We start from the raw sequence: 14,701 nt of genomic DNA on the forward strand, positions 1-14,701 counted from the left end.
ATTTAATTGGGAACCTGTTCGCATGCTGCAAAAGTGTAAAATTCATATTGATTTCATCATTTAATCCAATGTTATACACCATTAATCCATTGATATATACAACATGAATCCATTTATATACAACATTAATCCTCCATATATACAACATTAATATATTGATATTCATGCATGTACAACAACATTCCATACATATATGTACAACAACTACAACCTATATGATTCTATGATCAATAATGAATTGACACAATTCATCCTTCATTTCATCCAAATGAGCTCTTGAGTAAGATTTCTATTCGTCAAAGTACTACAATTAAGAGAATAAAACATATTCATGATTTAGTAACAAATTAGATGAAATATCCGATAATATTAAAATAAACCCTAAGTTATTATTCCATACCATTTTTGGGATGTCTATACGATTCAACGCAATGATATCTCTCATAAATCTCAATACAAAAAATCCGCAATCGATCGAATTGTTTTGTTGAGGACACTATACAGAAAAACAAACAAACAAACAATATATATATATATATATATATATATATATATATATATATATATATATATATATAGTTAATTTCTTACAAACACTATTATAAGCAAAAATAAGAAACTTAATATATACCTGAACTCTGACCCAGGTAATGTCCTTCCTATAACGATAATTCTTTTTCGATCTAAATTTTAGTATTGCCCTAACAAAATAAAAACGTATATTGAGATCAATCTGACAGACATAATTAAATATACAAATACACACGAATATTTAGGGGAATTTCACTTACGCGTCAACCGTCTTCTTCATACTCGGATATTTACTCCAATTATCCGGTAATGAATCGAGATAATACACCATTAGTCTCGAAAGATCCATAGCAACCAACACCCAGTGACCACTGTAAAATAAAACAAAAATTTAGATGCATGAAAATTTTCTACGTAAAAGATATACATAGATTAGAATGAAATTATTAGAAAGAAAATCTAACCCGTTGCCAGAATTAAACGGTAAAAAATACAAACTGGGTGTAGTATTATCGCCGACCACCATGAATCTATCGACTAGTTCATTCATTACGGATGTTGGATTTTTCGTTATAAACGTTGTGTTGATACGGGAAGCAGCAATAAAATTGAATCGGTTACACAATTCAGTTCCCCGCATCAATGTGTCATACATATACCTTAAATAGAAACATAATAAACATTAGACTACTCATTGAAATGTGTAAATAAATTGTTCAACTAAGTAAATAATAGATTGATCGGAGTACCTTATGTATGTATGAATGACAGCGATGCCCAATTCTTCGTGTTCAAAAAGTTGTTGCATGTCCTCCTTTGCAATTAATTCGGAATGAGCAATTCCGAAAACACCTTCATCCATATCTACACTACGGATGGCGCCGTGCATAATATCTGACTCTTCCACCATTTTCTCAAGACGCATCATAATTTGAGATTTTGTCCCGGACGTCGTTGGAATTTCCTTACTAGCTTTGTCCAACATTTGACCGGGAACCTAAAAATATAAATTAAATCATGATTTTTTGTGATGCAACAGAATCGTTGTGTATATAATTCAATGGGTATATATATTTGTACCTCTTTTTGAGATTTAGGATTTGTTTTTGTCCCGGACTTCGTTGGAATATCCTTACCAGCTTTTTTCAACATTCGACCGGGAACCTAAAAATTCATATAAATTAAATCATGACTTTTTGTGATGCAACAGAATCGTTGTGTATATAATTCAATGGGTATATATATTTGTACCTCTTTTTGAGATTTAGGATTTGTTTTTGTCCCGGACTTCGTTGGAATATCCTTACCAGCTTTTTTCAACATTCGACCGGGAACCTAAAAATTCATATAAATTAAATCATGACTTTTTGTGATGCAACAGAATCGTTGCGTATATAATTCAATGGGTATATATATTTGTACCTCTTTTTGAGATGCAACCAACTCGATGCGTCTTGAAATCCCTTTACCAGCTTTATGTGTGGGTCTTGTAGGAGTCTAACATTACCATGTAATAAGGATTGATTAAATATCATAATTGTAGCTGAATTGAAATGTGAATACTAAATATTCATAATCATTTAGAACATATATACCTCGGCATCTGGGAAAATTAGATCTGACGGCCATCCAACAAAGAATCCGACTGCATCTCGCATCAACGTTGTCTCTGAAACAACGTCAGGTAATGGTAGAAGCGCGTCCGTATCTAATACAAGGTCAACCGAAACTTTCATATATCCCACCGGGAGGAGATTATGGTGAAGTAATTCACCCGAAGTGTTGTGCACTTTTCCCTTGCCAACTATGCGATAAGTTGGTGACGATAGATACAACTGACAAGGTGTAATGCCCTAAACCAATAATAAATATGTTATTGTTAACGTGTATATGTGTCAAGTAAAAAAGTGCTATTTTAATTTCATAATAAAATATATAATTACCTCGGGAAATTTTGGTTGACAATTGATACTAGCTCGGTCACTAGTATCTTTTGCCTCGGAACCGCGCCTTTCCTCTCTATACCTTGCATTCTCCTTTTGCAGTTCGAGTACTTCTGCCCTTAACTCCGCCAAGGTCTCCATCACCTCTTTGTTGGTAGGATTTTTTTTTTGGTTTTTTATAAAATGACGACGGAGTCACACCAAAACCCTTACCCCTCACACGACCGGAATACTCAGGAACATTTAGTACTCGACTAAGTAGGCTCCTGCAATCCTGGACCTTGGTTGAAGGTAAGGTTTGGGATAAAGTCTCCTGAAATATTATTAGAGGAGATTAAAAATGAATTATATGTCTAACAAATTTTTTGATATAATTAAAGAAATAATGTTATATATACTTACACATTCGTCATAAACATTTTGAACCGCTTCAACGACAGCCCCATCCTTCCCAACCCGAGCAGCCTTCCACAATACGTGCTCCGGAAGAGATGTTGCGTCACTTTTCTCCTCGGCTAGCTACACATTGAATCAGATTATAAGATCATCAATTATAACATATTGTGACAATGTATAAGCTCATAGCATTTGAATATACTCACAATTCTTTGTTGTAACCGTGCATATCCCGTACGCCCTTTTTTGTACGGATACGCGGGTTTTGATGCCCTTTTCATATTTTTGTCGCTTACTTCCTGGATAAAAAAGTTTAAGGCATATCAGAACCAAGTAACTTAACAATTGTATAATACCATAATTAATAGACATTACATGGAATTTTTCGTTTCTTCGTTTGGCGACAAAGTTATCCCATTCTTCGGCTGAAATAATCTCAACATACTTCATTGGCCGTTCTGCTTCAACAAATTTTCCTTCCTCATCCTTGAGAAATTTGTTGGACAAAAAGGATCGAAATCCTCAGAGTCTTTTTCCGGCCAATTGAATACAATATTTTTGCCGGCTTTCATCGATGTGAAAGGATCTCTAAAAAACATACACATGGAGTGTGTTATTATAAGTGATATTATAACAATATATGGTCAACAAATAGTCAACAAAAAAAACATATAACAATATATGGTAAGTACCTGTATCTCGGACCATATCTTTGCCAACCTTCAATTCCGGACTTCTCCAATTATCACATGTAATCGGAATATGTTGTCGAACAAGGAAACCAATGTAACTTGCCAACATTGAACCGTTAGGTTCAATTAGTTGGTCTTCAGCACTCCAACGTACTTCGAATTTTTCACCCTTGTCGCTTGCACGAATGATTGACTTCATAACAGTCAATCCTCGTTTGATTTCATTTTCAACATTGTTACGTGATCCACTCGCGTCATGGGTATCGTCTTGGTTACTAGCCATTTTATCTGTAATATAGAAATGATTCAATAAGACCCAAGTAAGACAATGACCATATTCGTGAAGCTACACAAAAAACACATTCATATACCTTCCATTTCTCTCATGTTACAACAATCTAAACTCTCTCTTTTTTTCATCATTATTGAATACAAACTCACACACACCTACTGCATACAAAAGACCAATGCAAACTTATGGTGTTTGGAACATGAACAAACTTGCATCCATAATCATCAAACTTCCAAGCACAAGCTCAAACACACTCCAAATGACATCAGTTTTCAATCAGAAATAAAAAACCTTACATAACCATACAACATATAACATTCAGTGATCAAAACCATACACACAAAAATAACAAAAAATGATTTTCAACAAGGTGCTCATGAACACCATATAGTGCTCGTTTGCCCTAAACAACATTAATCAACATAATTCACAAAATGTAAAACTCAGTTTAGAAAATGCCCTAATCAAACACCTGAAAATACAAACTATTGAGAGAAATACCTTCAAGGTGACGGTAACGATGGAGAAGAAAGTGAACAGCGACGGTGGACGCAGATAACTCAGTGAACGTGAACGCAGCAGCAGAAAAAGGCGACGGCGACGACAACAGTGAGGGAGGGAGAACGAACGGAGGACGAGAGTAATCGCAGTAGAGAGTAATCGCAGTAGAGAGAAAACCCAGTTACGTAAACGAAATAGCATATAGCGAGGGAAAATAAAGAGACATGCAGTATATGTTATAATTTTAATGTTTACTAAAGGGGACCTTAGAGGGCGCTTGTGTAAAAAAAGCGCCCTCTAAAGGGGGCCTAAGAGGGCGCTTCTAAAAGCGCTCTCTAAGGCTTTCCAAAAGCGCCTTATAAACTGGAAATGTACATGGACTTAGAGAGCGCTTTTTTAAAAGCGCCCTTTAAGGGTACCCTTAGAGGGCGCTTTCATAAACGCACCCTCTATTGGTGTCCCTCCATTTCCTCATTATTTTTTCGCTTCACTTTAGAGGGCGCTTTGTTACAAAAGCGCCCTCTAAAGTGCGTTGTCTATTCCAGTTGTTCGCTCCTTATTTTTTCTCTTCACTTTAGAGTGCGCTTTTGTAATAAAGCGCCCTCTAAGGTGCGCTGTCTATTCCAGTTTTTGGCGTAGTGAAACAAACAAATGTTAGTAAACCAAATTCATTGTAACACACTTAAATCTCACGGAGTATTCATGCAATTAACAAAACAAATTAACATACCAAAGTTTTGGTGAACTAGAGCCACCCAAAAGTACAATCATAATTAAACAAAAGCAATAATAATACAAAAAACTCAAAATAAAAAAAAACTACTCTAATTCAACAAACTCCTCAATCTTCCTCCTCATGGCCACCACCAACGGATCCAAGGACATCCTCCATCTCATCGTCATGGTTCGCACCACCTCCTGCACCCCCCATAAAAGCTGGCCTGCCCTCAGGCCAATTAGCATAAGCAACATACTCCGCCTGGGAAGGGAATGTGCGGGCTTCAGGTGCAAGGAAGATGTTCTGAAATTGCTGCTGCATAGCATAAAAAATAAACGATTGACACCTCCTAGAGGCATCAAAGCTCTCACAACAATAATTAGCGAACGCCATCTGATCGAATGCTTGAGTAGTGCGGGCTCAGGGTCTAGAGGACGAATTCCCAGCTCCTTCGGCTCTATCCATCTGGCTCTGGCAAAACCTGTTCAGATAAGCATCATTAATAACACTAGTGATAGACAAATGTACCTCATCCGGAATGGGAACATTTGCCTTTCGGCAAAGTCCCATAATCAGCCCCGGATATGTAAGAACACCCGCTTTACCACCGAACTTCGTTCCGCTAGTAGCCACTTTGCGCATTTCCCCCGCAATAATGGATGCCACATTTACAGATTTACCGATCATGATGTAGTAAAATAGGCATCCTACATCCAAAGGAATAGTAGTGTTGTGGCTCCTTGGCCGAATATTATTCAAAAGCAGCATCAAATATGCCCTTGCCTCCAAATTCAAACTTTCTCTCTTCCATGACTTTGGGAATCCCTGATCATTTAAATCATACGTCCTTCCTTCAAGGCATAAGGTAGCGCTCACAGTCGGAAGATCCCAATCGTTGGCCAATTCTTTAGCACGGTACACGCATCGCCCATTCTCCGCCAAGGTGAGAGGATTACCTAAATACGCATTTATTGCGTCTCTACTAAAAGAAATGATTTTTCCTTTCACTCTTGTCTGATAATGATATGCCACTCCCTCTTCCAGATGAAGAGCATTGGCGTAGAACTCACGCACAATGTCATAATTAATTTCCAGCTCCGGTTCACAAAGCTTACTCCATCTTTTTCTCTCAAAATTCGACACCAACTTCCGATAAGTTCCACCCGGCGACAAGCAGATAAATCTTTCCGGTTGAATGGTTCGTTTGATCAATTTGTCGAATCTCTCTTCATGCTCATCGCTTGTGAATCGTCGCACGGAACGAGAAGGACCGACACTTGTGGTTTTTATTCTCTTTGACATCTGCAACAAAAATTCAGAACAACCACACAAAAAAAACATAAGAGAAATTAGTATTTAAAAGCCTAAAACATGAGACTGGAATTTCCCAGTTCGCGGTGCGAACCCTGCGAACCAGGAAAATTCCAGGTGCCTTCTAGGGTTCCTAATGCTTGCACCTTTCAACAATCATAACCATAATCCCTAACCTATTCCTAATTTGAATCCACTTCAGACATGCAAGGTTATCTTAAGCATTTAAACCAAATTTTTGCAAAACCATGTTTCACCTAAATGCGGAACAAAAAGGAACGGGAAGAGAACACACATACCTTGTTGAATTTGACTTGGTTCTTGTTAATAAGTTGGGATTTGGGAATGGAGAGGAATAGTTTTGAAATTTGGAGGTTTGGAAGTGGGGCAGTGAGGTTGTTGAAGAAAATCTTAAGTTTGTGAAAATAGGAGTGAAATGAAAATGACATAAAACAGAACTTAAAAGGTTCTGCCACGCTCAGTTTGCTGGGCGAACTCTGTTCACGGCGCGAACTTAATTTTTCCATTTAGTTCGCGAGGCGAATCCTATTCGCGGGGCGAACTAAAGGAAATTTTAAAAAAATGTTGGCAGTGGACAGAACTCAATTTTTTCACAAGAAAATAAATTAGCAGCTAAATTGACAAAAATTTAAAAGCAAACTTACGGCGCTGGGTTGCCTCCCAACAAGCGCTTTGTTTAACGTCGTTATGAGCTCAACGGTTCAATGATTATCTTCACGATCCGGCTTTGTTGAGAAACTTACTCAAGAGCTTTGTTGTCTTTAAGAGGTCCTTGATGACCCTTCGATAAAATCCGATACCACCCTTTTTCGGAACTACTTGCACCAGACTCACCCATTCACTATCGGAGATAGGACAAATCATCCCGGCCTCCAATAGTTCGACAACTTCCTTCTTTTTCAGCACTCATATCAATCGCTGCTCCTTTTTTATGGACAAGGTATTGCTAATGATCACCGGTTTAGTACAATCATCACCAAGGGACACATACTTCAAGTGTGGCTCTAGTTTTGGCTCTTCCACTTTCTCTGTCACACCCAAGCCTTCATTTGTTTCTTCATGATAAACAAGCTCTCCACAAGACTCTAATTCATGCAACATTGCTTCAATCTTTTTTTTTTCATTTTCGATCGAAACATTATAGACTCCGAGAAGAGATCTCTCTAATGGATTAGAAACATGAACCTGGTTTGCGATCTCCACTATTTCCTCCTTGGTGGCATCAATTCGGACAGAATCATGCTTATCATTAGGATGTTTCTTGGCTTAAAAAAGATTGAAGGCTACCTCTTCATCGCACACACTTACTTTCATTAGTCCATCATCAATGTCAATCATCATTCGGGCTGTTTTCATTAATGGTCTTCCAAGAATTAGAGGAACATCACGATCCTCATCCATGTCTACTATCACAAAATCTACCGGAAACAAGAATTTGTCCACCTTTACTAGCATATTTTGATCAACTCCATATGGTGAAGTGGTAGACTTATCAGCTAGTTGTGACGTCATCCTTGTAGATTTAATTTCAACATTCCCCAATCTTTTAACAATGGACAAGGGGATTAAAGTGATGCTAGATCCCAAGTCGATCAAATCATTGCCAATGTAGGTGCCTCCAATGTTTACTGGTAAAACGACTCGGCCCGGATCAGATTCCTTCCTTAGGAGAGTTTTTTGGATTATGGCACTACAACGTGCATCGAGCAAGATTGTCTCGTCTTCCACATGTCTCCTTTTCTTTGTGAGAATATCCTTCATGAACTTTGCATACCTTGGCATTTGCTCTAATGTGTTGGCAAATGGAATATTTATTTGAAGTTGCTTGAATATGTCCATAAACCGTGCATAGTGTTTAGCATTATCTTTCTTTGATGGTTCGTGTGGATAGGTTAGGTGTTGAACTGGAATGACATTCACTCCTTTGTCTCTTTTTTTCTTCTTTCTCGGCTTTGTTTCTTTCTCCTTTTCCACTTCGCCCTGCTGCTCTGCTAACTTCTTTTGTTTCTGCTCTTTTCGCGGCGCGAACTGAAATTTTTTTGTCTCCTTTTCTTTATCACACTCCACATCCTCATTTTCATGAACAACCTCCATATCATCCTCCACTGTAATCTCCTCACTTTTCCACTGGTTAACTATTTACCGCTTCTAGTAAAAATTGCTTTACAATGCTCCTTTGGATTGGTTTGAATGTTCGCGGAGAAGGAAGAGCCCGCGTGTTATTCTGACAATTGCTTCGCAAGTTGGCCTACTTGATTTTCCAAATTCTTGATAGCTGCCTCATTACTTTTTTGGTTAGCCATGGAGGCTTGCATCAATTGTTGGAGAGTGTCTTCTAGCGTTGAATTTCCTCCTTGCGATTGTTGTCCTTGAGAATTTGGTTGTTGATAAGGACTTTGTTGCTGAAAATTTTGGTTGTTGAACCTTGATGGTTGATAACCTTGATTGTTCCTTTGATATGAGTTGTTGTTGGGTGGAGGTTTCCTTTGATAGCCTTGATTTTGATTGTTCACATAACTCACTTCTTCTAATGGAGGACAAAAACCGGTTGGATGATCTCATTGACATAGTTCACAACATGCTACTTGATGTCTATCTTGAGATACTTGAATTTCCTTCAATTGTTGTGGAAGTTTGAACATTTGTTGAGTGAGCAACTCCACTTGTTGAGAAAGTAACTTGTTTCGGACAAGAATAACATCATTGGTATTTAACTCAAGAACTCCCGGTTTCCATTGTGAAGGACTACGGTCATGTTGACTTTGACGATCATTGAGTGTCATCCGGTCAATAATGACTTTTGCTTCTTCCGCATTCTTTGACATAAGAGAGCCACCCGCGATAACATCCAAAAGTGTCTTGTGAGTTGATTGGAGCCTATTTAGAAAAATATGGATTTGAGTGAGCTCATCAAAACCATGGCCTTTGCATTTTCTCAACATTGACTTGAATCTTTCCCAAGCCTCATTTAGAGACTCGTTGCTTCCTTGAGTGAATACCGCAATAGCCGTTTTGGCTTCCATGAATCGGGATTGAGGAAAATATTTTTCTAAAAACTTCTCTTCTAACAAATTCCAATCCGTCATCACTCTTGGTGCTTGATCAAGGTACCACTCTTTTGCCTTTCCCACTAATGAGTGTGGGAACATCCTCTTGAATAATGCTTCTTCACCCGTTTCGTCAATTCCCGTAGAACCCGAAATCTCATAGAATTTGATGAGATGGGTATACGGATCTTCATGGTCCATTCTGGTGAATGGATTTGCATAAAGAAGTTGGAGGATTCCGGTCTTCATCTCCGTATTCCTTCCACCACGAGCAAATTGAGCATTCCTTCTTGGACTATTAGCGGACATTTCGGTAGGAGTATCATCCGCCATGTTTCCTTGAAAAGTCTCTATAACCATTTCTTTGATTTGAACAAGTGAAGAAGTAGATACTTCCTCTCTCTGGTTCCTCTCTTCGGCTAGTTTCCTTCTTCTTCGTGTTTTGCTATTGAGCTTTCGAAGTGTTCTTTCAATTTCGGGATCGAATTGAAATTGCTCCTCGGTAGCTTTTCCTCGCATACACTAGAATCTACAAAACTAACAAACCAATTGAAACACAAGAGTGATAGTAGTACAAAACTTAGAACAATGAATTATTGCAATGCTTGTAATATCGAACACCAATCCCCGACAACAGCGCCAATTTGTTGAAAAGTATATTTTCGGTAAATATTTTAATATCGTATCCACAGAAATTGGTTATTATTACCGCCGTTCTATAATCCAAATTGTTATAAGTTTAAAATGTAACCAAGTTGTTTTGTTTGATAAGTATCTTTTGAGTAAAATGTCACTAAAACAATAAAATAGTTTTAATCAAATGTAAAATGCTTGGCAAGATTGGAGTTCACTATTCAAATTGCTTATGATTCCTTATGACAACTATATAGACTTAAGATTATTGATGATGTTCAAGTATCCTCTCAATATCATTTATGTCTGAATGATATTGTGATAATCACTATATTAATCTTTAGACGATTTCTCCACCTAACTATCAATATAGCAATCTTTAATGGCTGATACAAAAGAAGAGTAGTGGATAAATCTATTTCTACAACTCATTCACTACTTGAAAATATATTTTATGTCAAGACTTAAATAATCTCTTTCAACAACTACTCAAATCTAATATTCAACTTAGGGCAAAAATATCATTCAATACATCAATAACCTTTTATCATATATAAGAGTCAAATGAAATACATAAACAAATAGGAATAGCTACTACCTCCAATCTTGACAAAATGGGGTTTAACTCCTCATCATCATTTTGGACAGCAAAATGCAATGGTAGAATAAACTCTGTTTTTCTCTTACAAAATGCGTATCTATCAATGAATATTTTTCTATTTTCCATTCTGTTTTCTTAAAGAGTTGAACCTTTCCTAAAATGTTCATTTTCATCTAAAACTGAAAAGCACCCTAAAATAGATACAAAACTGTCACAATACAGTTGGCTTCAAAACAGAACACTTGGCCCAACAAATGGCTTGCTGGTTTCACAAGGTTCGCGGCGCCATCCCTGGTCGCGGCGCGAACTGAAGCTGATTCAGCTTCCTTGCCTTGCAAGCTTCATGTAATAAGTCTCCCAAGTGGTAGTCTTCCAAATTATGCCTCCAAATTGCATTTAACACTTCTTCCAAATTATGCTCATGCACTCCGAAGCTCTTTTATCCAAAAACTCTACAAAACTAACAAATACGTGAAATAACTACTCAAAACAAAATCAGTTAAACTTAATTGCATTTATACAGAATTGTGAGAATAAAAGTGTGTAATTAAATCCAAAATTGGTAAAAGCGACCAATAAAATCATATAAAAAGTAGTACTAATTGGTCCCTAACAGTAAGCACAACAATTGCCCCTAGGTCCAACACATTGATTGATGGTCAGTATTTCCTATATATCCAAAATCAGATTAAAAGAGTAGTTCACATAAAAAGCATTAAGAACAAGTTGTAATTGAATAGAATTATAGATTAAATTGCTAATGTAACATCAAATCAACACATGTGTTCCAATAATATCAAAATAGGTTCATTAAACACAACCTAACCTAAAGAGGATTTACTACTCACAGTGCAAATTACAATACCAAGAACAATTGAGAAGGTTGCATAAGAAATCCCTTGAAGAATCAGCCTCCAATGACTTCCAATGCTCTCGAAAACTCCTTATAATGTTGTAAACTCTTGCCAAAACGTGTAAAACTCAGAACCCTTGAAGAAATACCAACTTTAACGTTTTAAAGTCTTCATAATGGATCAGACGCGTCAGAAAAAGCGCATAAAAAGGGTCATCGCGTGCGTGATGCAACCTTTACTTTTTTATCATGCGTGCGATTATTCTAGTGGGTGCACACTTTCATTCTCCTTTTCACTTGATTTTCACTAAGTCCCTATTTTATCCACACTTAGTCATTTTTCCTATTTCTTTGGCCTTTGTTCTTCATTTTTGTTCCTCTTTAACTTGTTTTGATCTGTTTCTTTGACAAAAAATATGCAATGACAAAGTGTCATCAGAAACCAATATTACACAAAGCATTGACCATCATCTTTAATCTTTTTCTATACATACACATAACAATTACACATAATCATTTTTGTTGGGTGTCATCTAGATACAAGATTGATAAGGTCTAATTTAGGTTTGGTGTAACCAAATTGGGTTAAGTATTCTTTTTTTTTTGGGGGGGGGGGGGGGGGGTCATTGGTAAAACCGGTTAGGGTTTTCCCTCCAAGATCAAGGGTCATTTAGTTTTTTTTTTGCACAAGTCTTTGCAATTTAATTTCAGCAGAGTGAAAGCTTTAAAGAAAGGAGTTTATGTCAAAGGAGTAGCGATAATCGGAGGATCAATTAAAAGACTTGGGATACATTTTTTGCAATTTGGATCCAGTTGAGTGAAAGCTTTGAAGAAAGGAGTTTATGTCAAAGGAGTACTGATAACCGGAGGCTTAATTGAAAATCTTGGGTCACTTCATCTTGCTTAAGATCAAGGAAAAAGAAAAGGATAGAATCAACATCAAATTTAGGGTTTGAGGGGGTTCTATTGTGTATTTCTCTCTTGTATACAACATTTGTAAAGGTTAATTTAATATCTTAATTCTATTTGAGTTGGGGCAAACATTCCTATAGTGAGGATAATTTGGAAACTGCCTAAACAAATCCTTGTATTCTCTCTCTCTCTCTCTCTCTCTCTCTCTATATATATATATATATATATATATATATATATATATATATATATATATATATAATTTGTTAATTTATTTAGTGTGCAATTTCATATACTGATAATTTTGTTTGTGTTGTGATATTTCAAACAGTTTTGTAAGATTATTGTAATCTATAAAATTGCAATTGATTTTCACATACAACACAAAGGAAAATCTTTTTGGTGTTCATTGCACACCAGGTATTTGATAAATTGTCTTAGTCAATTTTTTGTTTCCTATTTCATTGAAAATTTATTATCAAAGTGTGACATTGTTCAAACGTTATTTTCAAAAACATATTGATTTGTTTTTCTCATCATTGTAATACGTTTTATTACAATTTAATATGCATATTTGATTCTTTTTTATAATGGTTCGGGATAGAAGACTGTCGATTCGGAATTGCTTTCGTTTGCCATAGTAAAAACAAATTTAAAACAAATTTTTAATTAAAAGAAATTTTATTTGCGATCTATTCACCCCCCATTTAGATCGTTGCCCTCGTCTAACAGTTCTTGCATATGAATCAAATTTCACTTGTAAAAAAGTCATGAATCAATCATTAACTTAAACAATATAACATTCCCAATAAATCTTTGTCTTCCAACAGTGTCAACTTCAAATAGAAGGGATATTGTATCTCAAAATATTCGACAAACCAAATGTATCATAAAATACAAACTAATATTTATTTAATAAAAGGTTTAAAATAATACTATTTATTCAATATGATTGCTTAATTTTAAGTGATCCATGAACCATATAATAAACATAAGTTTATTAATACATAAATATCATCTAGTATTATCTATGAACCATATATATAATTGTCATACCCTAAATTTAACCCCGAGTTTTCCATCTGCGCCAGCATGATATGATCATTCCATTTGATCATACATTTTATCATTCATTTCATTGCATTATTCAGAGGCTTAGATGGATAAAAAGTCGAGAGCACTTAATTTCATTTGTGTCTTTTAAAAACATATCTGTCTTTTATGATTGAGAATTAGAGGTAAATAGTCCAAGATGTGACTTTTTGCAGTTAGTTCTCTACTCATAATTCATCGGTATCATTGTCATTCATCAACATATTTTGGAATAAAATTTAAAAGTCAAAGTTTGACTTTGATGACTTTTCTTACTAGTTCATTTGCATTGTTTTAATTATTTTTTAACATAATAAAGATAAAATAAAGCAAATTGTATTAATTCAAATTTTTGTTTTTACATGACATTTCAACAAGTAAGTACATTTAAGTTACAAAGTACAATACACCATCAGTATATAAATAAGAAAAGGAAGAGAAAAATTCAAATGCAAGCCAAGTCTTCAAGCTTCAAACTTGCATCCTTGCAGTCTCTAGAATACTTCCTAGTTTACAAAAATCATGTGGTAAACCAAGACCATTCCTTGCTCTCTCGATTGTGTATCAGATAATTGATCTTAATGATCTAAAGCCTTTATTGAGAAACAAGTCAAAAAAAGACGTTCAATCTCAAATGTTCTTTCAAAGATGTTGGCCTTTCCTGAATGCGAATACATGTGGCAGGGTGTCTTTGAAGTGGATAGAAATGAAAAGTCTCCATAATTATATACTATAGTTCAAGCACATTTATCCTCTTCTGTATTTCCTAAGGTTCTTGAGGCATTGTCCAAGTTTAGTCCCAAAGTTTCTCTCAACAAATTTCTCGCTTGAGCGGATGATCGTCACAGTTTCATCATGGTGGTGCTAGAGAAGATAATATCTCTCTTTATTTCTTTCCGAGGGATGTTGAAAGCTACGAGAGACACTATATGGTAATATTGGCTCACATGATTAAAAAAATGCACTTACTTCATTCATTTCCATACATAAATATCCTTTTACTGTGAGTAGGAATACTTATATCAATCACCAGACACATTTGTGTTCATAACAAGTAAGCTTAGAGAAGCCAGATGATAGAATCAATAGCAAAGCATCGTCAAGTCCAAAAAAGATGTAACCACTTATGTCAACCAACGAAATCCATTGGTTCTTCCT

At 35.9% G+C, this 14,701-nt stretch overlaps 1 protein-coding gene across 1 annotated transcript in view; it reads right to left on the bottom strand.

Annotated features, from left to right (window-relative positions):
* The window catches only part of LOC127091238 (uncharacterized), a 56,288-nt gene extending 54,597 nt beyond the window's left edge, over positions 1-1,691 (bottom strand). The window contains exons 1-2 of the mRNA XM_051029822.1: positions 1,612-1,691; positions 1,304-1,528 (exon numbers count right to left, since the gene is read on the bottom strand). Coding sequence (XP_050885779.1) covers positions 1,304-1,528; positions 1,612-1,683 — 297 coding nt within the window. The 5' untranslated portion in view covers positions 1,684-1,691. The remainder of the gene's footprint in view (positions 1-1,303; positions 1,529-1,611) is intronic.
* Between the last annotated feature and the right edge of the window lie 13,010 nt (positions 1,692-14,701).

The sequence above is a fragment of the Lathyrus oleraceus genome, chromosome 1, assembly GCF_024323335.1.
Source record: "Lathyrus oleraceus cultivar Zhongwan6 chromosome 1, CAAS_Psat_ZW6_1.0, whole genome shotgun sequence".
Classification (NCBI taxonomy): Eukaryota; Viridiplantae; Streptophyta; class Magnoliopsida; order Fabales; family Fabaceae; genus Lathyrus; species Lathyrus oleraceus.